This window comes from Meles meles, chromosome 9, assembly GCF_922984935.1.
Source record: "Meles meles chromosome 9, mMelMel3.1 paternal haplotype, whole genome shotgun sequence".
Taxonomy (NCBI): Eukaryota; Metazoa; Chordata; class Mammalia; order Carnivora; family Mustelidae; genus Meles; species Meles meles.
This window is the reverse complement of record NC_060074.1, coordinates 96857641-96884772: the sequence shown is the minus strand read 5'-3', so window position 1 is coordinate 96884772 and position 27132 is coordinate 96857641. Positions and strand designations below refer to the sequence as shown.

Here is a 27132-nt window from a genome sequence, read left to right as displayed (position 1 = left end):
AAAAAGTTGAAAATAGAGCTACCTTATGACCCAGCAATTGCACTACTGGGTATTTACCCTAAAGAAACAAACGTAGTGATCCGAAGGGACACGTGCACCTGAATGTTTATAGCGGCAATGTCCACAATAGCCAAACTATGGAAAGAACCTAGATGTCCATCAATAGATGAATGGATAAAGAAGAAGTGGTATATATATACAATGGAATACTATGCAGCTATCAAAAGAAATGAAATCTTGCCATTTGCAATGAAGTGGATGGAACTAGAGGGTATTATGCTTAGTGAAATAAGTCAATTGGAGAAAGACAACTATCATATGATCTCCCTGATGTGAGGAAGTGGAGATGCAATGTGGGGGGTTTGGGGAGTAGGAAAAGAATAAATGAAACAGGATAGGATCGGGAGGGAGACAAACCATAAGAGACTCTTACTATCACAAAACAAACTGAGGATTATGGGGGGTGGGGGGGGAGGGAGGGGGTGGCAGGGGAGGGGGGGTTATGGACATTGGGGAGGATATGTGATATGGTGAGTGCTGTAAATTGCGTAAACCTGGCGATTCACAGACCTGTACCTCTGGGGCTAATAATACATGATATGTTTATAAAAAAATAAAAAATGTTTTAAAAATTAAAAAAAAAGAAAGAGGGGCGCCTGGGTGGCTCAGTGGGTTAAGCCGCTGCCTTCGGCTCAGGTCATGATCTCAGGGTCCTGGGATCGAGTTCCGCATCGGGCTCTCTGCTCAGAGGGGAGCCTGCTTTCCTCTCTCTCTCTCTCTGCGTCTCTGTCTAGTTGTGATCTCTGTCAAATAAATAAATAAAATCTAAAAAAAAAAAAGAAAGGATAAATACCCAACTTTGTATCAACATGGATGGGACTGGAAGAGATTATGCTGTGTGAAATAAGTCAAACAGAAAGAGTCAATTATCATATAGTTTTGCTTACTTGTGGAGAATAAGAAATAACATGGAGAATATGGGGAGATGGAGAGGAGGAGGAAGTTGGGGGAAATTGGAGGGGAAGATGAACCATGAGAGACTATGGACTCTGAAAAACAATCTGAGGGTTTGGGAGGGGTGGAGGATGGGAGGTTGGGTGAGCCTGGTGGTGGGTATTATGGAAGGCACATATTGCATGGAGCACTGGGTGTGGTGCATAAACAATGAATTCTGGAACACTGAAAAGAAATTAAAAAAAATAAATTTTTTTAAAATTCTAGTTAAATGAAGGGGTCTTCATTTTTATATCAAGTTTTATACTTGCCCATGGTATGATCTCCTACTCCTCTGAGATATAAATCCTCAAAGCTCCAGAATTCTGAGTCTACACTGCCTGGCCTCAAATTTTGTTTCTACCATTCACTCCAGGGTATCTTTCTGTGACCATGGACAAGTTACCTAACTTCTGTGTCCTTCAGTTTCCTCTTTTATGAAGTGGATATTAGTAATAATTCCTGTCCCATGGGATTTTTATAAGGAATAAATTAACTGATATGACTAAAATGCTTGGAACAGTGCCTGAGTCACAGAAAGTGCTCCAAAAGTACTTATACTTACTTTGGATATTGGCATGTACCCCCATGTTGACTGAAGGGTCACTTATTCCATTTTAGCTTGTTGAACTTTTTAAAAATGATCTTGAGGATTTTCTTTATTTTCTTTCAAGCTGGGCAGCATTTAAAAGAACGTTTGTTATAATCTACCTGGAATCTAGTTGAAAAGAATGTTGGTTGCATTTTTCCAGAATCTAGTTGAATAGCCTAGTAGGAAGGCTTTTTTGATGACTTAGTCCCTATGCTGTGGAGACTGAGATGAAGGGATCATCCCAAAGCAGTTTCAAGGCTGTGCCAGGGACCTCAGGTCCTTGAACCTTTTAAGCCTTCCAGGAATAGGAAAGAGTTAACATAGAATAACAAAGGGCTGTTTTGTTCTAGGCTTTCTTTAGAGGCATGAGCAATAGCCCTACTTTACACTCCAGTGGAAGACCTCCCCAAAGGGCTCTGAGAACTCTCAGTGGAATGGTTTCTTTCTTTTTACCCCTGCACTTAAGCTGTGTACAGTTATCTATTACAACATATGCACAATTTTACCTCATTCAGTCTTAATAAATATTAAATGCAAGAATAAATAAAGAAAAAGGCAATGGAAAAAATAACATGTATGAAGAATAGACTTTTTCTCTGACTTGAAAGTAAAGGTGAAACTTTTCAACTTTTCAACATGCTAAATTTTCATGAACAAGCCAATTGATCGATATTGTTTAAAGACATCAATAACTGAATGAAAAGCAAAAGTATTAAAATTGGTTCCTTCTGGGGATGTAATGATAAGGTGAATCAGTGATTACTGTTTTTTTTTTTAAGATTTTATTTATTTGACAGACAGAGATCACAAGTAGGCAGAGAGGCAGGCAGAGAGAGTGGGGGAGGCAGGCTCCCTGCAAAGCAGAGAGCCCGATTCGGGCTTGATCCCAGGACTCTGGGATCATGACCTGAGCCAAAGGCAGAGGCTTTAACCCACTGAGCCACCCAGGTGCCCCAGTGATTACTGTTCTTTAACAACACTTTGTACTACTTGATTTTTAACCATGTTCTACTTGATTTTTTACTGTATCTTTTTTTAAAAACATTTATTTATTTGAGAGAGAGAGTGTGTGTGGGCATGAGCAGGAGGAGCAGAGGAAAAGGGAGAGAGAATCTCAAACATGCTGAGTGCACAGCCCGATGCAGGGCTCAGTCCCATGACCATGAGATCACTACCTAAGCATAATCCAAAAGTTGAACAATCAACCAACCACCACTCAGGCACTCCAGATTTTTCCTATGTGTATCTTGAAAAAAAAAAAAAAAGAAAGAAATATTTAAAAGCAAAGATTAACCAGTTTTGGACCTGTTGTAACTCAAAAGCACCCAGTAGTACATCTGACCTTGTGAGGTTTAGTACAGTCTTTTATTTTTTAATTTAGTGCCCAGAGTCCCGATTACCAAAGAGTTGTTGATCCAAAGCCAAGTTGACAAATAAACAGAATTCTGAACGTTAATAAGGCACTTCCAGTGGACTTAGATTGAGCTGAATAAGCTTACTGACTGGACTGGTGCCACAAAGTAGCTGTAAAGAGACTCTGTAAATCAATTAACTCCATGGTTTTTATGGAGATCGCTTGATACCAAAACGTCTTTCTTTGCGTGCTTCTCCGATCCTGTGGAGATGAAAGTTGACATCCATAGTCATATTCTACCAAAAGAATGGCCAGATCTAAAAAAGGTAATGGTGATTAATCTGCTGAATTATTTCTGGATCTTCTCCAGGGTTTCTCACTGCTTCTACTACAGATCTGTTTATTCTTTGGGGAATTAGATGTTAAGTTTCTCTGCTGTGGGTAGGGGTGATTTAAAATTATTTGGTAGCTCTGATTTCCCAGGTTTTTTTTAATTAGCTTTATATTTATTTTCAAAGAACATTGATCAAAGAAGTAAGTGCCTTCTCAAAATCCCCTTTTCTCCTCAAATGAAGCATTCTTTAAAATTTCTGGACAATTTAAGTCAGGCAGTTTTACTTCCATTTAAATCACATATTCAGCTGCTGGGAAGATACGTGCCAACTACAGAATTTAAAGTTACAGTTTCAAGTAAAAGACTACTAAAAAATGGAATATGATAGGCTTCCAAGACTTCTAAAACACATCTCCTTTCCAAAATGTTTAAAATAAGTTTTAGAAGCACTAAGAGATAGCTTTGTGGAATTTTTTTTAAAGTCTATTTTAGGACACTGTCTGAAACCTTTCCTTTTGATGTTCTTTAAGCTGTAAATCCTTGTTATGAACTAGAGAGTAGGAACATCAAAAAACCCTAGAGAAAATGACATGAAGCCTTTGTACAATGAGTGTCTCTTTCTCTGTTTCTCAAAAGAGGGAAATTTCCTTTTGTCATTAAGAACTTTTGGATGAATACTAAAAGAAGGAGGTAGGGAACATGAAGAAATTTATAACTGGTTTGAGCTTTATTCAGGCTAAGTATCAGGTTTTACCCAATCTTCTCTCTAGTATTTTCATGCCACTAATAATGTTTCATCTTTTTTATCCCAAGTGAGGAAAAATGAATTAACACAAACTCTAATTAAAATACAGTTTATTATGCAAGTAAGTGAAACTGTTTTCTTTTCATAAATGTCTCCTAGAAGACTGTTAATCTTGTTTCTTTCTCCATTGGTACTTTAGGTAAGGTGAATGAATAGTAGACATTGTAGTTTGAAAAATACATATGAAGCTGAACCATCTTAAAAGTGTTTCCTGTTGTAGCAGGTAGTAAAAACTAACTGCACCCACTAACCCCTGCAGGAGTCTAAGGGCCTACATGGGACATTGCTGCTCTAAATGTTATTGGACTCATCATGTTTTATTAAAGTGTAACCCCCACTTTACAAGGTTAGTGATGAAGACCCAGAGCAGCCTAAAAATGTGCCTCCTCTTTGCTAAAGGGAGAAAACTTTCTACCTACTATCTACCTAGTGTCACAACTCCATCTCCCATCGTCTACCTCCCACCCAGAAGCTTGCCTCCAGTTTGAGCAGAGAAGTTGTCACCAAGAGCTGACAATTTCTAGGTGCTCCCACCCAATGCAGGGCCCTGAAGGCATTGTTGAAACTGGTTAGGAAGCTGAAAGATGCAGAGATTAGGGAGGCTATAACCATAAATATGTGCCCTGGAGACTTCCCAACCACATGCTCTGCTGGCTCTTTTTGCCCCTTCTTCTTCTTCTTTTTTTTTTTTTTTTTTTAAGATTTATTTATTTATTTGAGGCAGGGGAGGGGCAGCAGGAGATGAGAGAGAGTCTCAAGCAGATTCCACACTGAATGTGGAGCCTGATGAGGGGCTTGATCTCACAACTCTGAGATCACGCCCTGAGCTGAATGAAACCAAGAATCAGACACTTAAGTGAATGAGCCATCCAGGCACCCCCCTCCCTTCTCCTTCTTAACCTCTAGCTGTCACCTAAAAAGAGGGAGGGGTTTATGTCCCAAAAAACTAGGGTTCTATCTAGTAGTCTCATGTGCTGCAGATGACTGATAAACTTAATAATATTCATGATATAATGATAGTAATAATAACCATTATACTCCTAAACTGCCAGGGAGCAAGATACATATATATTAGATTCACATAAAAATCACATAAATTGCAGATAGGATTTATACTATTAACCTTGCTGGACCAATGAGTGCCGGAGACACAGAAAGGAGCCTCTAATCCCAGAGCTATGTGGGACCATGGCGGCCCCCTACAGCATTACCACTGCAACCATCTTGGTAGAGCTGGTGCAGGAGACTATCACTGCTATGAGAGATGTCTCTACTTCCCTCTATCCCCCACTGTCTCCCTCCACACCAAGCCTGTTCCCCAACTCCCCACATTCATGTAAACCCACTGGAACCTGACTTCAACCTACAGGTCAAGTAAGTGGATTTTTTATGTGGTAAAGTTTTCATTTGATTGCAGGCAAACGGTGATAAAAAAAAAAAAAAGCTAAAAAACAGTTTGTTTTCAAACTGGGAGTGAGATAAACATGGGATTCTTCTTCCTCTCACCCCATTACCAGTCCATACAGCCAGAGTAATGTAAGCATTAAAGTGACCTGAGTCCTTGGTGTTCATATAGTTCAGTAATTACAGCAGATTTTTATCTTCAAATTGTTTCTCAAGGGGTAAAATATTATTTCAAAACATCAATCTCTGATCTTTTCTCACCATTTTCCCAAACTTTCCAATAAAAGAATGAGAAGGAGAAGCCAGTACTAGTTTTGTTTCAGAAGATGAAGTCCCATTGGAAGAACTAACATGTTTTCCAACCTGCCTTTCCTTATTAAACATTAATGAACACACCTCAATAACCCTGACCTCCTAATGCAGTGAAGAAACAGATAAGTAGAATCAAACACCTGGGTTGATATTTAACTAATGATTATTAACAACTGGGATCTGAGAAATCTTTTCATTTTCACTTGCTAAGAACGATTTTACTCAGACTTATAGTTAAGATCCTTAGGGGGAAAAATTTATCTCAGGTGTAAAGAGCAGATGCAGGGAGCACTTGATTAAATTGATTAAATCCTGATGCATCAGGACCCCCACTCTCTGCTATCAGAAAGAGGAGGATGGTGGCCCAAGGAACCACAGTGAACATTGTTTCAGGTTGATCCATGATGAGATTATTCATAACAACAATGATGATAATAAGGTCTTGGCTCTTTCCTTCAGTAAGAATTTACAGACCACCTACTATGTCCCCAATAGTAAGATTTGCAAAATTTTAAATGGGTTTGAAAAATTCTGGCATTTAATAAATATATATTTACATATTTTTTTCATTAGCAATGATTTAATTGGACTTGATCACTGTCAGATTTTAGGAGACAAAATTCCAGACATAATCTGACTTTTAAGCAACCCCTCTGAGGAAATAGATTTCTGGTTTCATCAAACAGGAAGTTCCTTATTCACCTCATGAAGTGTGAGGTCCCCAAGACATTAAAAATGCCATTCAGTTCATCTACCTCTGATTGATATATCTCTATTTCAGAAACATATCTCTTGTATGTAGAGCTGAATTCCCTTGAATTTCTTAGTTTTTTTTTTTTTTTTTTTTTTTGCTTATTTATTTGACAGAGACATCACAAGTAGGCAGAGAGGCAGGCAGAGAGAGAGAGGAGGAAGCAGGCTCCCCGCCGAGCAGAGAGCCCAATGTGGGACCCGATCCCAGGACCCCGAGATCATTGTCATGATTTTAAATACCTATACTTTTGTCAGTCAAATATTTTCAGACTGTAAATGCCTCTTGGCATATGCTCTCACCAAAACTATTTTCAAGGTCATAAATTTCAGACCCCAGGCTTGATTCAACCTAGGATGACAGCTGCAGAACTATGTAGAACTCAGACTTGCAGCAGTTGCCCAAAATAGGTTAGGCCTTTCCGGGGGGGTTAGAAGAAACACAAAGTGGTCAAATTTTGTGCCTTCCAAGAAAAAGGAAGGAGGAACACAGGGTGACAAAAGCTCCTTCCTTCAGAGCACTCTTTAATGTCTGGAGCGAGGATATGCCTTCTTCCACCACCTAAGGATAAAGTAGGCTGCCACCACTATGCTACATCTAATGCCACCCCTGGCTGCCGCCACCACCGCCACCGAGCTTACTAACGTCACCACTACCACCTCACAACCTCCACCATGGCCACCGCCACTGCCATCCCTTCAAATACCACAGCCGTCACTCTCACCCCAACTACCTCCACCATTACCAATGCCACTGTCGTCATCATCATAATCATTGTTAGCATTGATCAGGCCCTTTCTAGAAGCCAGGTCTGGTATCAGTAGCTCTCTATGAATTTTATCTCAATTAAATTCCTATGAAATGCTATGTTACAGCTAAGTAGGAAGCACAAAATGTAGCCTCACTTTACACATAAGCAAAGAGGGACTTTGAGAGGCTAAGTTACTCCCACAAAATCCAGAATCTTGTAAGTGGTTGGTCTTATGTGACAAGATCCCTTTGCTCTGCCTCCCCCTGCCTCCCTGCCCTTCCTCCAAGGGGATACATCTTTAACCTGCTAATTTATGGGTTAAAGTTCCTTAGCAAATTAAGAATAAGTAAGAAAGATAGAGAGGAAAGAAAGAATAGAGAAGGAAACAAAACATTTTCTTCTACAGTAAAGTTTCAGTGATAATTTCCAATTCAAGAGAAAGTTTATTGACTTTAAAATGTAACTGGTTAAAAAAAAATTTAAAAAAAATATAATTGTTTGAGGCCATATGCCACCTCCTCCACCAACATGAATCTCTCATCAGCTTTATCCAGGAGAAGATGGAGGTGGAGAGCACAAGGGTATTAAATGCATGAAAGGAGAAGAATGCGGTGGTGGGGTACAAAAGAGAGACTTGGTACAAAGAAGAGAATCCAGGCCCCCTGATGGACAGTTTCCTTTGCATGCCCAGGCTACTACTCCAGGTCCTGTCATGTCATTTAGGAAGGGGGCAGGTAGACTTTCAGAGCTAATATGATTATTTGGAAGTAGAACTCAAGAACAGACCTTATGTCAAGGTAGAACAAGGCTGGTACAGAATTTACAAAATCTTAAATCTCTCTTGGGGTGGCCCCAGTCACAGACACAGAGACATACAAACAGCCCTGTGCTGCAGGCCCAGACCTCCCTTCTCAGTCTGGAGGTGAGAGGGTAGCTAGGAAGAGAAACCTGCCAAGGACTGACTCCCTCAAGACAACTTCCCCATAACATGACATGAAAACAAATCACTGTTAGCTGGTTTCATCCAACTATAATTAGCAAGAAGTTGAGCTGATATTCAGCTTCTCTACCCAATACTACTGATAATTGCTGTTGATACGCTTTTCACATCACTGTTTCTGGCCCCTACATCTTCCCTTCTTCCGTCACACTGTGGGAGTCACTATTCTGAAGCCAGGAAATGCCGAACATTGGAAGTTCCTCTCCAATCTGACCCCAGACTATCTTTTCAATCTCCTTCCATAGATACCACCTGACTCAAGTTGGTGGCCAGTACCCTCCTCCAGGCTCCCAGAGAGCTTGTGTGTTACTCTGCCACAGCACATCTCACACACCATTACCCTTCAATACTTGTCAGCCCACCCCCACATGTTCAAGACTGGAAGTGTCCTTCATCTTCTCTGCCCTAGTAAGACTGGTCAGGGGTGGGATTCTCTGAGAGTTTGAAGAATGAATGAACAAAATGAGATTTAAAAACCTATAGTTATGTGAGTCATATACTTATGTTCTTAGTCAGACTTTGAAAATTTTTTATTTTTATTTTTATGAAAATTTTTATTCATGACCTCAAGAAGAAATATATTTTATATTGTGACTCAGTTCATTCATATATATAATGGAAAAGTCTAATGAAACTAATAACACATGGGAAACATTCTAATATATTATTCTATTCTATTCTCTTCTCTTCCACTCTGCTTCATTCCATTCCATTTCATTCCTATTTTAACATGGGTTTTCCAAGAAGCAGACCCTGAAACAAAGATTCAAATGCAAGTAGTTTACTTTGGAGGTGATCTCAGAAACACCAGGAGAGAAGAGAAATGAGACAGGGAAAGCAAGTCAGCCAATGAAAGTGTAGAATGTGTGCCTCATCTTGGACTCATCATGCCCAAGTGGTGGGGAAACCAGGATATTCAGTGTATATAAACACAGGTACCCTCAGTCACTGGTTGAGGGATTTGGAGGCAGGGGGCCAGGAATGGGGACATTAATTTCCTGAGATTTCTGACCTTCTAGAAGGACAGCATCAAGGCTGGCTTCAGTAGGAATAGGGAAGTCCTTGTCAAAGAAATGCAGGGGCTGGCAGGTGAAGGAGGGCTGGTATGTACAGGAGTGTTAAGGAGAGGGAAGATAGGTAGAAAGCTGGCAGCTTCATTACATAAATTATTTTGGCTTTTAGAATGTCTGGGTCACCATCCACTAAACTGATTTCATGATCTACTAATGGACTGCAACCCATGGTTTGAAGAGCAATGTTAGCATTCTAAGATGGTATTTCCTAAAGAGTAGACCTTACAGTCCACATACTTCTGGTGGTCTGTGAAATGATTTTAGTTGGTACATGAACAAGTATTTTCTAATGATAATCCTCATTTAAAAATTACAAACTAGTGTCTGATATTTGGTGCAGAACACATAAACAACTCTCAAAACTCAGTTATAAGAAGACAAATAACCCAGTTAAGAAAAAAAATACCAGACAAAAATGTTCAAAGATATTTCACCAAAGAAAATATGGCAAGTGAGTATTTGAAAAGCTGTTCTAGTTATTAGAGAAATACAAATAAGACCACAATGATATAACACTACACACCTACTGAAGTGGCTAAATTAAGAAAACTGACAATACCACATGCAGGTGAGGGTGTGGAGCAACTGGAATTCTCATACTTTGTTGCTGGGCATGCAGACTGCTACAGCCACTTTAGCCACAGTTTCTAAGTGGCAGTTTCTCATGAAGCAATTCCGCTCCTGGATATTTACCTAAGAAAAATTAAAACATATTTCTACACAAAGAACTGTCTTCAAATGTTTATAGCAACTTATTCATAATAGCAGATAAGTAGAAAAACAAAATGTCTACCAAGTGTCCCTGGAATGGGATACCACTCATCACTAAAAAAGGACTGAACTACTGACACATTCAACAACATGGATGGATCTCAACTATATTACTAAATGAAAACAAATCCATTCATAAAGGATGTATAATGTATAGTTTAGCTTAAACAACATTTTGGAAAAGTCAAACTTACAAACTGAGAAATCAAACCAGTGGCTGTAAGAGGCTGAGGACAAGAATGAATCAAGTGTTGACTGTAAAGGAGCATGATATTATATTTCAGGGTGATGAAAGACTCTATTTTCATTTTGATTGCAATGTGGGATTGCATAGAATATACACTTGCAAAGATCTAATTTTTTTTAAAGACTTTATTTATTTACTTGACAGAAAGAGATCACAAGTAGGCAGAGAGGCAGGCAGAGAGAGAGAGAGAGGGAAGCAGGCCCCCTGTTGAGCAGAGAGCCCGATGCGGGACTCGATCCCAGGACCCTGAGATCATGACCTGAGCCGAAGGCAGCGGCTTAACCCACTGAGCCACCCAGGCGCCCCAAGATCTAATTTTGCCATATGTAAATTATACCTCAACAAACCCAACTTAAAAAAAATTGCAACCTAGGTAAAATGAGCACTTCTATGACATAGAATTTTCCTCTGGAATAAATATATTTGAGGGAAAAAAAGTAAATTGATTTAACTATCAACAAAGTATGTGATACATGGGTGTGCAGGGAGGAAAAGGGAAGGTGATGCCTGGTAGGATGGAACTCAGGATCTTTTGCCCCAGACATGCTTCTTTATTGCAGTCCTTCCTGTTTTGTTCTTCCAGTCTAACTGTGCTTCTCCCCTACAGAGATTTGGCTATGGAGGCTGGGTGCAGCTCCAACACCACAGCAAGGTGAGTTTATCCCAAATGGTGAATGTGCTTTAGACAGGGACATCCTGAGCCTGAGATGTTCTTGCGGGTGGGCCTCCAGGGAGCTCAACTCATGTCCTCTTATTGACTTTGTAATAAGCAAGGGAGCAGTACTGAGTTTCTCAAAATTAGTAGGAAAAATGAGGGTGACTTCAAAGAGCTGTATTTAAGAAGATAAAATTGTAATTTGAGAAGCCATTAAGAAATCTTTTTTTTTTTTCCTACCCTAGAACCAATTATAGCATTTATTGTTCTGCCTCAAGAAAGTGACCTGGGCTCTTTCCACAGGTTATTACAGTATATTAATGCCAACCAAATAAATGGCACAGTTTAGGTTTGTGCACAAGTTGGAGAAATTAAACACTGGAGACAAAGAGGAGAAAAAGCCACTTTTATTAAAGGTTGAGTGTGGTAACGGGAAAAGCAAGAGGAGGAAAGCCTGGGGCAAAGCATTCTGTAAGTAATGAGGCCTGTGCCTGAGCTGAAGTCTAGGGCTACATGGAAGCATCTCATGCTCTGTCAGAGGCGTCTCATGCTCTCACAGAGTTCAGGTCACATTCCTGAGCTTCCAGCTAAATGTAGACAGACCATGGAGGCACACCCTAGAGGACTCATGGTCTGGGAAGGCACAGTTACCATGCATAGGGGTAACTTGGAAGAAATGCAAATTTGGGGGTCTCACCCCAGACCTGCCATCTCAGGAATTCTGAGAGTCAGACCAGCAATCTATGTTTTGACAAGCCTCTGGTGATTCTGACACTCACTCAAATCTGAGAACCTTGGGGTCATACATTCATTTACTCACTTACTGATTTATATTAACACCTATTTTGTGTCGGCCCACCAATCTCAACACCAGGAATAGTCTGCTGACCCAGAAAGAAATACTCGATGGTGCTCAAGTTCCAGGGACAGACAAAAAAGAAATCATCACAACAGAGAATGGAATGAAAAACAATGCTGTAGTAGCAAGTGACTAGGGAAGATTCATTGGGCTGCCTGCTCAGGGGGCCAGCTAAGACTCAGAGGATGGTAAGGAAATCCTGGACAAGTGTCCCTGGATGAGGAACAGCAGTTGCAAAGCCCACCAAGTGAGAAAGAGCTGTGTTTGAGGAACAGAAAGGAAAGGAATGTGACTGAGATGTAGTAAAAAGGGAAGATGGTAGGAAATAAGCCTGGTGAGGTATGCAAGGGCCAGATGATGAAGAGAGTGTGGGGACACTTGAAATATCCCTAGCTGTGGAGTCCAGATTTTATTCTCAGTGAAACACAAATTCTCTGGAGGGTCTTAATGGCTTAAAAAGACCACCTTGACTACTCTGTGGAAGAAGAACAGAGACAGGTAGAGTTTAGGAAGCCAAGGAAAGAGGTTGGAGTGATGGGCAGAAGCCTCATCAGACAGGGTCATAGAGGATAGATTTAGGCCTTTGTACTTGATCCTGAAGGCAATGGAGAATAGTTTTGAACATCAGCATCTCTGGGGCAGTTCGCTCTCACCTTCACTAAAGAGGGCCCACTAAGTACTGGTATAGACACGGTGCTGTATACTTCCCATTAAAAGTGCTAGTTCCTAGGAGAGCTGGTGATGTCAGTTGGCCTTAAATCTCCCCAAGGGAGAGTACATTCTGAGTAGAGCTGATTACAAGGCTATTAAGAAGTCCACAGGAATGGACAGACAGATCTCATTTGTAACCTTGATACTGCATTTGAATGGCTTTCATTTCTTTTTGTTTTCATGTCAAGAGATTGCATAAACACTAAATCTCCAAAAGACAATAGGAATGAAAATATTTCATATCTACTACATACATATTTCCAGCAAAACTGTACAGAATTTGATAGAACAAAACAGTGACAATCTACTTCTCTCTCTCTCAAAAACAAAACAAAGGAACATGCAAAAGAACTGAATATGTATCTTTCATAATTACAGTGGTCAGAGATTACAGCCAATGGAAAAACAACAGGCAAATATATATGAATATGGAAATTAGGCTAAGCAATGAGCAAATCCAGCATTTGGGGCTGAAATTTCTTTTTGTTCTCCTACATTCCTTTGAATAAATATCTTGTGGCCCCCAAGACTGATTTGCCTCAGAGATTCCTGTCCTCGGAAAAATCTTCCCAAAACATTTCTCTGGTCTGCCATTTGTTTCTCTTTTTAACCTTTAGCTTTTCAATGCCCTTGGAATGAACCAAGGAGTATTTGTTTGCCACAGGAAAGCTTTGCTCAGAACTAAAAAACACCATTTGTCCTTGGTTGAGTGGTGATAAAAGTATAGGTAGCAAGCCAGGTTGTATAGCCTTTTGGGAGCTGCTTAGGGTGGTGAAAGAATACCTAGGAGCATTTCAGAGGGTAGACATAGGGTCCTTTTCAAATCCATGGGTCAGAAGAATCTAGAAACATGCACTGAGTGGTTTCCAGGCCTTTGGGAATACAAATACAGACATGAACACATGTGCACATAAACACATGCCTGTGCATGCATATACACAAACACATCATATCCATCCAATTAGCATTTTTCACACACTAGTCTGTGTGATCTCATCAGGTTGCTGCTCTCAAAATTATTTCCCCCATATAGAAAAACCTACCCAGATTTTCACCTGTGTCCCAAGCACAGGACCTTCCATCCCCATGGAGTTGGGGTGCATCATCTTCCAAGTGTGGATGTGTTCTCCATCCTGGAAACTACTAAAACCCCCAAGCTATTAGGATTTATGGAGGTTTTCTCATGTAGGCATATTCAATTATTAACTCTATTTCTAGCCCTTCTTCCTTCCCTGGAGAAGTGGTGGGGGACTGAAAATGCCAAGCTTCTAATCATGGCTTGGTCTTTCTGATGACCAGCCCCCATCCAGGAGCCATCCAGGGGTCTACTCAGGGTCACATCAGTAAAACAAAAGAGGGGTGCCTGGGTGGCTCAGTGGGTTAAAGCCTCTGCCTTTGACTCAGGTCGTGATCCCAGGGTCCTGGGATCGAGCCCCACATCGGGTTCTCTGCTTGGTGGGGAGCCTGCTTCCTCCTCTCTCCCCGCCTGCCTCTCTGCCTGCTTGTGATCTCTGTCTGTCAAATAAATAAATAAAATCTTTAGAAAAAATAGAACAAAATATGCTACTAGTGCTATTACTCACTTAGGAACTCACAAGGGTTTTAGCAATCCTATGTCAGAGGACTAAAGACCAAATATTAAAGTAAGAGATGCTCCTAATAACCCTCAACAAAGTAAGTAGAGATGGAACATACTTCAACATCATAATAGCCACATATGAAAGACCAACAGCTAATATCATCCTCAATGGGGAAAAACTGAGAGCTTGTCCTCTATGGTCAGGAACAAGACAGGGCTATCCACTCTCACTATTACTCTCTAACATAGTACTAGAAGTCTTAGCCACAGCAATCAGACAACAAAAAGAAATAAAAGGCTTCTAAATAGGCAAGGAAGAAGTCAAACTTTCACTATTTGCAGATGACATGATACTCTATGAAGAAAACCCAAAGACTCCACCAAAAAAATTGCTAGAACTAATACATGAATTCAGCAAAGTCCCAGGATATAAAATCGTTGTGCAGAAATCTGTTGCATTTCTACATACCAATAATGAAGCAGCAGAAAAAGAAATCAAGAAATTGATCCCATTTACAATTGCACCAATAACAATAAGATACCTAGGAAAAAACCTAGCCAAAGAAGTAAAAGATCCATATGCTGAAACTATAGAACACTTATGAAAGAAATTGAGGAGGATATAAAGTAATGGGGAAAAAATTCCTTGCTCATGGATAGGAATAACAAACACTATTAAAACGTCCATACCACCTAAAACAATCTACACATTTAATGCAATCCTTATCAAAATACCACCAGCATTTTTCACAGAGCTAGGACAAACCAACCTCAAATTCATATGGAACCACAAAAGACCCTGAATAGTCAAAGCAATCCTGAAAAAGAAAAGCAAAGCAGGAGACATCACAGTTCCAGACTTCAAGCTATAGTACAAAGATGTAGTCATCAACACAGTATGATACTGGCACAAAAACAGACACATAGGTCAATAGAACAGAATAGAAAACGACCCACAATTATATGGACAACTAATTTTTTACAAAGTAGGAAAGAATAGGCAATGGAAGAAAAGACGGTTTCTTCAACAAATGGTGTGGGAAAACTGGATTGCCACATGTAGAAAAGTGAAACTGGGCCATTTTTTTTTTTACACCATACACAAAAACAAATTCAAAATGGATGAAAGACCTAAATGTGAGACAGGAATCCATCAAAATCCTAGAAGAGAACACAGGCAGCAACCTCTTTGACCTTAGCTATAGCAACTTCTTACTAGACATATTGCCAGAGGCAAGGGAAACAAAAGCAAAAATGAACTCTTGGAGCTTTATCAAGATAAAAGCCTTTTGCACAGTGAAGGAAACAACCAACAAAACTAAAAGGCAGCCTACAGAATGGGAAGAGATATTTGCAAATGATATATCTGATAAAGGGTTAGTATCCAAAAGTTAGATAGATCTTATCAAAATCAACACCCAAAAAACTTCCCAAATAATCCAGTTAAGAAATTGGCAGAAGACATCAACAGACATTTTCCCAAAGACATCAAGATAACTAACAGACACATGAAAAGATGTTCAACATCACTCATTATCAGGGAAATGCAGTGAGATAGTGAGATACAGTGAGATACCACCTCACACTTGTCAGAATGGCTAAAATTAACAACACAGGAAACAACAGATGTTGGAGAGGATACCGAGAAAGGGGACTCCTTTTGCACTGCTGGTGGGAATGCAAACTGGTATAGCCACTCTGGAAAACAGTATGGAGGTTCCTCAAAAAGTAAAAAATAGAACTATCCTACAATCCAGCAATTGCACTACTAGGTATTTACCCAAAGGATACAAAAAAAAAAAAAAAAACAAAAACAAAAACAAAAACAGATTTTAAGGGGTATGCACCACAGTTTTTATAGCAGCATTACCAACAATAGCCAAACTATGGAGAGAGCCCAGATGTCCATCGACTGATAAATGGATAAAAAAGATGTGAGATATATATACACAATGGAATATGACTCAGCCATCAAAAAGAATGAAATCTTGCCATTTGCAATGATGTGGATGGAGCTAGAGCATATTATGTTAAACAAAATAAGCCAGTCAGAGAAAGACCAATATCCTGTGGTTTCACTCATATGTGAAATTTAGGAAACAAAACAGATGAACATGTGGGGAAGAGGAAAAAAGAGAGAAGGAAGAAGGAGGAGGCAAACCATAAAAGACTCTTAACAACAGAGAACAAACTGAAGGTTGATGGAGGGAGGTTGGTGGAGGATGGGCTAAATGAGTGATAGGTGTTACAGAGGGCACTTTTTTTTATTGTTAGAAAATTTCTAATTTATTTATTTTTTCAGCGTAACAGTATTCATTGTTTTTGCACAACACCCAGTGCTCCATGCAAAACGTGCCCTCCCTATTACCCACCATCTGTTCCCCCAACCTCCCACCCCTGACCAGAGGGCACTTTTTATGTTGAGCACTGGGTGTTGTATGTAAGTGATGAATCACTAAATTCTACTCCTGAAACCAATATTACATTATATGTTAACAAACTAGAATTTAAATAAAAATTTGGAAAAGAAAAAGAGAGACACTCTTAGTGTTCTTTTCACTTAGGAAATTACAAAGGGTTTTAGGTGAAATGTGCCAGGAACCAGGGGCAGAGACCAATATATATATTTTCTATTATTTTACACTCCATCACTAGGGAGCCAGGGAGACACCCAAATGGGTAAGGAACACACAGATAGCAATAATTTTGTGCTAACAGAGCAAAAGAGACAAAAAATACTAAAGGACTTCAGGAGATATGGAAAGCCCAATGCATGGGGCTATTTTCATGAAAGAATCTCAGAACTTTAGAACTAGTGATTATGTAGTTAGTATTTGAGAATATGGGCTGCAACAGAACAGTGAGTCATATCAATGCAGTGGGTTAGAGCAGCTTAAAAAGTTAAATAGATTACAAAAGAGAATAGCAGAATACATTCGTGGTAAGAGTAAATATTGTTTCATGAAACTTTTGTCTCAGTTTGTACCTGTATAAATAGATACACAGGGGTGTAATGTATCACAATGCAAAATACCTTTCTTAATGTGGTATCATGGCGAATACTGATTAAAGTCCTCATCCAATGCCCTCATTTCATGTTTTTATTTTTAAGGTTAATTTTTCATTACATAAGTAATATTTGAATAAACTTTCCTTTTTAAATTTAGGTTTTTGGAGATAAAGCTATAGTTAATGCCCATGGATCAGCACTCCTTATCCTCAAAAGTAATTCCTATCAGGGTGCCTGGCTGGCTTAGTTGGTAGAGCATTCAACTCTTGATCTCAGTTAATGCGTTTGAGGACCCATATCAGGTATAGAGATTACTTAAAAATAAAATCTTTTTTATAGAGTAAATTCTTTTTTTTATTGTGTTATGTTAGTCACTATAAAATACATTATAAGTTTCTGATACAGTGTTCCAAGATTCATTGTTTATTTACAACAACCAGTGCTCCATTCTATTAACAGTTTGATGGGTATTTTTCCAGACCTTTTCCCATTATTTTATTTACGTTTACATGTACCTATAGAAACATTTAGCATGGGGCGCCTGGGTGGCTCAGTGGGTTAAGCCGCTGCCTTCGGCTCAGGTCATGATCTCAGAGTCCTGGGATCGAGTCCCATATCGGGATCTCTGCTCAGCAGGGAGCCTGCTTCCCTCTCTCTCTCCCTCTGCCTACTTGTGATCTCTCTCTCGCTGTCAAATAAATAAATAAAATCTTAAAAAAAAAAAAAGAAACATTTAGCATTATGTAACATGCTTATGTATAAATATACATAAGTTAACATTAGTTAAACCAATCAGTCTCCAAACAGAAAACAAATGGTGCACGAATTTAAGTGTGAGTAGTCAATTTAGACTACTCAGAAAAGAGCTAACAAAGAACCTGTTTATAAAGGTGTAGGTATATATGTGATAAAGTTGGAGAGGCAAGCAGGGGATAGAGCATGAAGTGTCTTGCAGGCCAGGTTAAGGAGTCTGGATTGTTCTGTCAGAAAAATGGGTTTCTATTTAAGAGCTTTAAGTTGGGGGGAGGGAAGAGCTTTAAGTGGGACAGTGGCCAAATCTGATGTAAGATTTTAAAAGTTGACTATGGGAACACCTGGGTGCCTCAGTCTGTTAAGCATCCAACTCTTGATCTCAGCTCAGATCTTGATCTCAGGGTTGTGAGTTCAAGCCCCACACTGGACACCATGCCAGGAGTGGAGTCTACTTTTTAAAAAAATAAAAATTTTAAATTTTAATTTTAAAAAATTCACTCTGGCTCTTTCATAAAGACTGAGTTGGAAGGGAACAAAAGTGAAAGCAGGAGATTGGGCTGAAGGCTGATGAAGTCATTTGAGCAAGAAAGGAGGGGGCTTAGGCCAGACCAGAGCAGCAGGATGTAGAGGAGGGGACCACTGCAGGATCTACTCTGGAGACAGAATTCAAAGCATTGGGAAATGAATTGGAAAAGTGACATGGTAGCAGAGGGAAGAGAAAAAATGAAGTTGTCTCAGAGAGATGAGATAGATAATGCAGGCATCAAGGCCAAAAGCTGCAAGTCAGGAGGACCAGCAGGTCCGGGAGAGAAATGGTTGTAGCAAGGCCTCCCATAAAGCTCCATTCAGAATCTTGAAATATGAGCATTGGAGTGATAATAGAAAGTGCTTCCTGGTGACAGCATCTGAGCCATTTCTAACAACTCTGCACTTTAAATCCAACCAGCTCAGAAGCTTGCACAGTCTGGAGAGATAGACTGAGTAGGCACTGGGGATAAAGAACGGAGAATGGGAATCTGATAGCGAAACACTGAATTTGAAAGTACATTTTTTAAAGATTTTATTTATTCATTTGATAGAGAGAGAGATCACAAGTAGGCAAAGAAGCAGGTAGAGACAGAGGGGGAAGCAGGCCTCCCACTGAGCAGAGAGCCCAATGCGGGCTCAATCCCAGGACCCTGAGATCACGACCTGAGCCAAAGGCAGAGGCTTATCCCACTGAGCCATGCAGGTGCCCCAGAAAGTACATTTTTGGTGATACATGAAGTACTCATCATTTGAAATACAAGCCATATTTGAACTTATTTGTGGACTGTATTATATTAAATATGAGAACCAGAAGTATCCCAGGTTAGGGTCCCTGGGAATCAGACTCTAAGACAGAAATTAGCTAGCAGGAGGCTTACCAGGAAATGCTGTGACAATGGGCACCAGCGGAAGGAGAAGAACAAAGCTAAGATTCTCAACAAGATCCTAGCAAATAGGATCCAACAGCACATTAAAAAGATTCTCCACCACGACCAGGTGGGATTCATCCCTGGGTTACAAGGATGGTTCAACATTCGCAAATCAATCAATGTGATAGAACAAATCAGTAAGAGAAGAGAGAAGAACCACATGGTCCTCTCAATTGATGCAGAAAAAGCATTTGACAAAATCCAGTATCCGTTCTTGATTAAAATGCTTCCAAAGTATAGCGATAGAGGGAACATTCCTGAACTTCATAAAATCTATCTACGAAAAACCCACAGCAAATATCATCCTCAATGGGAAAAAGCCCGCAGCCTTCCCTTTGAGATCAGGAACATGACAAGGATGCCCACTCTCACCACTCTTGTTCAACATAGTATTAGGAGTCCTAGCAACGGCAATCAGACAACAAAGAGAAATAAAAGGTATCCAAATTGGCAATGAAGAAGTCAAACTCTCTCTCTTCACAGATGACATGATACTTTATATGGAAAACCCCAAAGACTCCACCCCCAAACTACTAGAACTCATACAGCAATTCAGTAACGTGGCAGGATACAAAGTCAATGTACAGAAATCAGTGGCTTTCTTATACACTAACAATGAAAATACAGAAAGGGAAATTAGAGAATCAATTCCATTTACTATAGCACCAAGAACCATAAGATACCTGGGAATAAACCTAACCAAAGAGGTAAAGGACCTGTACTCGAGGAACTACAGAACACTCATGAAAGAATTGAAGAAGACACAAAAAGATGGAAGACCATTCCATGCTCTTGGATCAGAAGAATAAACATTGTTAAAATGTCTATATTGCCTAGAGCAATCTATACTTTTAATGCCATTCCGATCAAAATTCCACCGGTATTTTTCAAAAAGCTGGAGCAAATAACCCTAAAATTTGTATGGAATCAGAAGAAACCCCGAATTGCTAAGGAAATGTTGAAAAAGAAAAACAAAACTGGGGGCATCACATTATCTGATTTCAAGCTTTACTACAAAGCTGTGATCACCAAGACAGCATGGTACTGGCATAAAAACAGACTCATAGGCCAGTGGAACAGAGTAGAGAGCCCAGATATGGACACTCAACTCTATGTTCAAATAATCTTCGACAAAGCAGGAACAAATATACAGTGGAAAAAAGACAGTCTCTTCAATAAATGGTGCTGGGAAAATTGGACAGCTATATGTAGAAGAATGAAACTCGACCATTCTCTTACACCATACACAAAGATAAACTCGAAGTGGATAAAAGACCTCAACATGAGACAGGAATCCATCAGAATCCTAGAGGAGAACATAGGCAGTAACCACTTCGATATCAGCCACAGCAACTTCTTTCAAGATATGTCTCCAAAGGCCAAGGAAACAAAAGCCAAAATGAACTTTTGGGACTTCATCAAGATCAAAAGCTTCTGCACAGCAAAGGAAACAGTCAACAAAACAAAGAGGCAACCCACAGAATGGGAGAAGATATTTGCAAATGACAGTACAGACAAAACGTTGATATCCAGGATCTATAAAGAACTCAAACTCAACACACACAAAACAGATAATCATGTCAAACAATGGGCAGAAGACACGAACAGACACTTCTCCAATGAAGACATACAAATGGCTATCAGACACATGAAAAAATGTTCATCATCACTAGCCATCAGGGAGATTCAAATTAAAACCACATTGAGATACCACCTTACACCACTTAGAATGGCCAAAATTAGCAAGACAGGAAACAACATGTGTTGGAGAGGATGTGGAGAAAGGGGAACCCTCTTGTACTGTTGGTGGAATGCAAGTTGGTGCAGCCACTTTGGAAAACAGTGTGGAGATTGCTTAACAAATTAAAAATAGAGCTTCCCTATGACCCTGCAATTGCACTACTGGGCATTTACCCCAAAGATACAGATGTAGTGAAAAGAAGGGCCATCTGTACCCCGATGTTTATAGCATTGGCCACGGTTGCCAAACTGTGGAAAGAACCAAGATGCCTTTCAACAGATGAGTGGATAAGGAAGATGTGGTCCGTATACTCTATGGAGTATTATGCCTCCATCAGAAAGGATGAATAACTAACTTGTATCAACATGGACGGGACTGGAAGAGATTATGCTGAGTGAAGTAAGTCAAGCAGAGAGAGTCAATTATCATATGGTTTCACTTATTTGTGGAGCATAAGGAATAACATGGAGGACATGGGGAGATGGAGAGGAGAAGGGAGTTGAGGGAAATTGGAAGGGAGATGAACCATGAGAGACTATGGACTCTGAAAAACAACCTAAGGGTTTTGAAGGGGCGGAGGGTGGGAGATTGGGGGAGCCAGGTGGTGGGTATTATGGAGGGCACATATTGCATGGAGCACTGGGTGTGGTGCATAAACAATGAATTCTGTTACACTGAAAAGAAATTAAAAAAAAAAAAACCAGAACCTAAGAAACTCCCCTGTACCTTCCCCAGCAACAAGTGCTGTCTTCTGAGGCACATTTACAGCCCTGCAGGGATATTGAGTTCCCAAATGTAAAGTGAGATGGGTCAGGAATTGATTCTCCCAAAATTCTGGCTTAGGAAACAATGCAGACTGGGAACCTATTATAGGGCACAGCTTCTCTGTGGTACTTTTCACTCAGAAAAGGTTCTACTGACAGTTGCTGCCATTCATTAGCCTTACCATGGATCCAGCATGAAGGATATAAAGAGAGTTTAGTGAGTCCAATTCTCCTTCCATGTAATGAGGGCCATCCCCTCAAAATATCAGACTCTGTAGGAAATGAAAGCAATTAACCTTTGCCTACTAAATAGATACCAATTACCAATATCAGCTTGGTGATGTTGAAAATGGATCTATAACCTTGGACAAGTCACTGCGTTCTATGGACTTACTATTAAATGGAAGACTTGAACTAAATGATCCATTTCTGCATAATGCATCCTGCTTTATCTAAAACCAAAACTTACTCGTGTATCTCCCAGAGAAACACATGTTCCTCCCTTGCCATTAATAACATATGGTAAAATCTGGCCTGAAATGTTGAAGCATGTTCTCTGACCTCGTTCTTTACAAATACTCTATTATTGAATCTTCTGTTTCACCCAGTTCTTAATAGCAAACAACAGGACCCACTCTAGCTTGCTTAAGAAGAAAGGCAGCTCACAAACCTCCTGGGAAGACAAGAGATCAAACCATGAGCCTGTGCTAACATGGACAATGCCTAATCATACTTGGGGGGCTGCTCCACCAAAGATGCAAGTGCCTGGCCACAGACAAGAAATTGCTGCTGATGCTGATGGGACTGGAAACCAGAATATTGACATTTCTGCTCCAGCCACATCTGGCACCTCAGACAACACCCATACCAGAAGGCAGTTTCTGCAATTTGTTAGTACCCTCGCTACAAGGGAGGCTAGGAAAGTGAACTCTGGATTCTCCCTCATAAAATTTCTTCACACACAGAAGTGTTCCAGAGATGCTGGGTGGCCACAGCATGACAAATATAATTGTCTACATTTTGCAGATAGAAAAAGTGAGGCTTCAACTCAAAAATCCCCTAACCAATCCTCTTCTACTGGTAGAAAGTAACTTCACGAGATTTTTTTTTTTAAAGATTTTATTTATTTATTTGATAGAGAGAAATCACAAGAGAGGCAGGCAGAGAGAGAGGAAGGGAAGCAGGCTCTCCGCTGAGCAGAGAGCCCGATGCGGGACTCGATCCCAGGACCCTGAGATCATGACCTGAGCCGAAGGCAGCGGCTTAACCCACTGAGCCACCCAGGCGCCCAACTTCACGAGATTTTAAACCCAGGTCTGTTGGAGTGCATGCTCTTTCCGCACTCTGCTATCCTGGGTACTTTATAGTGATTAAGTTTTCTACCTAGGGGCAAAAGAAAAAGAAAGCCTCTAATTTGCCAAATAAAAGTTTATTTCTTCGCTTTTTCTTTTATTGTCATTCTCTCCCCTCACCAAATAGAAAGACACATGTTCCCATATTCTATTTGTGCAATCAGTATCATTCAGGAATCTTTGTTGTGAAAAACATAAACCAATAACGGCCAGTTTAAGCAAAAAAGGAATTGGTTGCAAGTGTTTCAAGCCCCTCCAGAATTGCAAATGCCTAGGGAACCACTCATAAGATGTTCAGGTGATTGCAGCCACAGCCAAGGCCACACCACAGGACTCCCTAGCCTGGCTAGGGAGCTGCTGCCTCCCAGCTGGACACTGGACACTGCCACCACCACTACTGCCAATGGACACAGCACATGGCCACTGCTGAAATCACTGGCAGAATTTACCAATCCTGTCTTTTTGCATCACTTCCTCTTGATTAAAAACTAAGTATTGCTGGTAAAACTTGGGGCAAGGAGAGCAAGCCCTGGGACTCTGGGGCTTTATGAGAGGGTATCTGGGACCTGCCTCCACCAAGACTCTCAGAGGAGATTGCCCAATCTGGGAAGGTGGTTCAGATGCTGCCAGGTCAACAAAGGATGGGAATTGAGGCAAATAAATCATGATGTCCTAATATCAAGAGACTCAGGTACAGACATCTATCTCAAGTATACAAGTCGTTGTTCACTGACCTTTTCCCCAGCCATGAGAAATGAAAACTTAGATGTGAGGTCTTATGTATGCATGCCAGATATGAATGGACTGCCACTATTGAAAGTGAAAAGTGGTCAAATTTCTCCATGCATGGGATGGAGAAGGTCTTGTCCAAGGAATAAAAGGATGAAGAAAAAAGCTGTGGCAGAGCCTGTGTATCAATCACAATCAAGCCTAGAGAAAGAGGAGGAAGGTTAAAGACTCCACCAAGCAAAGCTCAAGGCCTTTGATCACCACATGACCATTCAGCAATTACATGGGGTGCAAGGCAATCCTGAGGCCCTGAAGCACCACCAGGGGTGATGTGCCATCAAAGCAATATCAGAAGATAGCCTATTCCCTAATTAGCCATACATCATTAAAAACTAATACTTAGGGCACCTGGGTGGCTCAGTGGGTTAAAGCCTCTGCCTTTGACTTGGGTCATGATCTCAGGGTCCTGGATCATGTCCCACATCGGGCTCTCTGCTCAGCGGGGAGCCTGCTTCCCCCTCTCTCTGCCTGCCTCTCTGCCTAGTTGTGATCTCTGTCAAGTAAATAAATAAAATCTTAAAAAAAAAAAACAACCTAATACTTAGAATAATTAGCACTTAACTTGTGTCGGAAACTCCACTAAGTGTTTTAAATGGATTATCCCATTTCATGCTTACAAGATCCTTTCAAGGTAAGTCACATTATTATTCCTATTTTAAAGATGAGCAAATTGAGGCTCAGAGATGTTGTTTAACTTGCTCAAGTTTACACAGTAAGTGGTAGAATGGGGATTTGAACTTGATCACTATGACTTCAGGGACCTTGATTACACCTTTCCCTTTTCTTTAGGGATTACAAATTGAAAGTCCACTTTAGAGGACTCCTTGCACTGAGTATTAAATGTGACATACACAGGCAGGCATGATGTCTGGTGCAAACTAACAACTTAGCACCGAATTTCATACCTGCTACTAAACTGATTCACTTCATTGTCTGCCTTGTCCTGCAGGTGTTGACATCAGTGAGCCCTGCTCTGTTAGACAACTCATTTACTGTCACTATCCATCTGTTGCTTCTCTGTAAAACAAGAAGGTTGGACTAGACAGTCTATCTCAAAGGCCCTTTCCAAGTCTAAAATGTTATGGGTCTGGAGTTTTCCAGACACTGGGCCATCCTCTCAGGTCCTGTAGCCAGCAGTTGAGATCAGCAAGATGACCAGCCATCCTCAGTATGCAGCCCCAAAAGGCCATAACCATGACCTTGTTCTGTGTCCAGCCACTGACATGAAGAGAGCACACCTCTTCAATTCCAGGCCAACATTAAGGCATGAGGATGAAAAGCTGAGTCTCATTAAATGAACAGACTTCTACTTCCCTAAGGATTAAGTAAACCACTCCCGTGCCCCAAATTTTGGAACATGTGGAGGACCATGTTCCAAAGCACATGTTCCAAAGCATACAAGGAAGAATAAATCTAAGTAAGCATAGGTCAACCTTTTGCTAATGTGAGTTTTCTGCCCTAGGGAGAAGCAAAGATGCTGAAAGATGGGAAGGTCTTCAGAGTGATCCAAGAGAACTGCTGGGATCCAAACGTCCGTATTAGAGAAATGGACCAAACAGGTAGTTGGGCGAGAAATGCTACCAATGTTTGCATCTGATATAAAAGCAACGTTTGCCTCTAAAAGTCTGTTCACCATTTAATGTGATTAATGTGATGGCAGCTTCTGATTGACTTTTCTCTACAGGACAGGCCATCCAGCTTTGCTTCTAATACAATGCTTTTAGAAAGTGTATGTTTAAACTTTTATAATCAGGTATACCCTGTTTTAAAGTAGAATGTTACATCATCAAAAAGATAAAAGTAGTATTTTATTATTTTAAACTTGTTAAGTTCAAATGTAGAGTACTTAATATGAAGTCAACTAAAGCCATAAAAATGAGAATTCACAATTAAGGATGCCAACTTCTTGCTTATCAGATTCAGGATCCATATTCTTTCTGTAGTTTGTCTCAATGCACAATACACAGAACGTCCCCATTGATGTATAAGGGGTGGAAATGGTAGTAGTTAAGAAGAGAGTTAATCGTATAATAATCTCAGAATACTCTACAATGAAACCAACAATAATAATAAAAAACAATGAAACTAACCCAAAAATCTGAAAGAGGAAAATTGGGAAATTCTTGTTTCAAAGCTGAATCACTAACAATTTCTAAGAACTGCTTGATTTTCCTTAGTTTACTTCTAAAAAGCAAACAAGTCTCTCCAATTTAGAAGAATTTTTAAGACTATCTAAAATATGGTATGATGGCCACTTATTACTACCTGGTTGACCATGTGACTTGAGGAGTATATCCTCCAAGAAGATGCACTGAGCCTTCTAGACACATGTGAGCCCTGACCAGGGGCTGTGACAGGCAACTCACTACTATAATAGTGTCAGGCCTAAATTTCAACATGGGTAGTCTAGAGTCAAACAAGAAAACAAACAATGCATACACACAAATGAAAGAGCAGCTTGGAACTATCACCTTCTTAATCAAAGACAAATTTGTAAGCACTTCAAACATATATAGAGATAGAAGAAGACATTTTATACCAAAATCTGCACAAAATGAGTTAACTCACCAGTCCCAAATAAGGAGGTAGTCTTTGGCATGTTAGAACTCGGTCTAGGATACTTCTTTATAGTTTTTTTTTTAAACAATTATAAGTATATCGAAATAGCATTCAAATTGAATTTTACAGAAAGTCTAAAGAACCTCTGTGGACCATTCCACAGAACACAGAGTATACTCCCCTGTTCCAGAAGTATATGGGAGTGGGAGAGGAGTGAGAGAGAAAAAACACCCCAGGCTTAGAGCAAAGAGCAAGGTTTGATCTAAATGTGAAGTTCAGAGTGAAGATGGTAGAGGCATAGGGGACCCTAATTTCATCTAGTCTCTGGAATTCAGCTAGATAGTTAAGGAGACGATGAAAGTACGTCTATGGACAGCATGGAATTTGAAGAGGATTATATCATAGTTTATCTCTTACTTACATTTGCTGTGTTTCCTCTCAAGGAAACAGATGAACTTAGGAAGCAGTTTTTTCACCTCAACTAAAGAAAATAATGATTTATTTTCCTTAAAATCT

At 40.1% G+C, this 27132-nt stretch overlaps 1 protein-coding gene across 4 annotated transcripts in view; it reads left to right on the top strand.

Annotated features, from left to right (window-relative positions):
- Window positions 1-3071: 3071 nt before the first annotated feature.
- ACMSD (aminocarboxymuconate semialdehyde decarboxylase) overlaps window positions 3072-27132 on the top strand; it is a 102748-nt gene continuing 78687 nt past the window's right edge. For 2 of the 4 annotated variants that reach the window (XM_046019853.1, XM_046019854.1), the window contains exons 1-3: window positions 3073-3265; window positions 10995-11039; window positions 25520-25616. In XM_046019853.1, coding sequence (XP_045875809.1) covers window positions 3209-3265; window positions 10995-11039; window positions 25520-25616 — 199 coding nt within the window. In that variant the 5' untranslated portion in view covers window positions 3073-3208. Of the gene's footprint in view, window positions 3266-10994; window positions 11040-25519; window positions 25617-27132 lie in introns of all 4 variants that reach the window. The other 2 variants (XM_046019852.1, XM_046019851.1) reach the window with 2 other exon arrangements.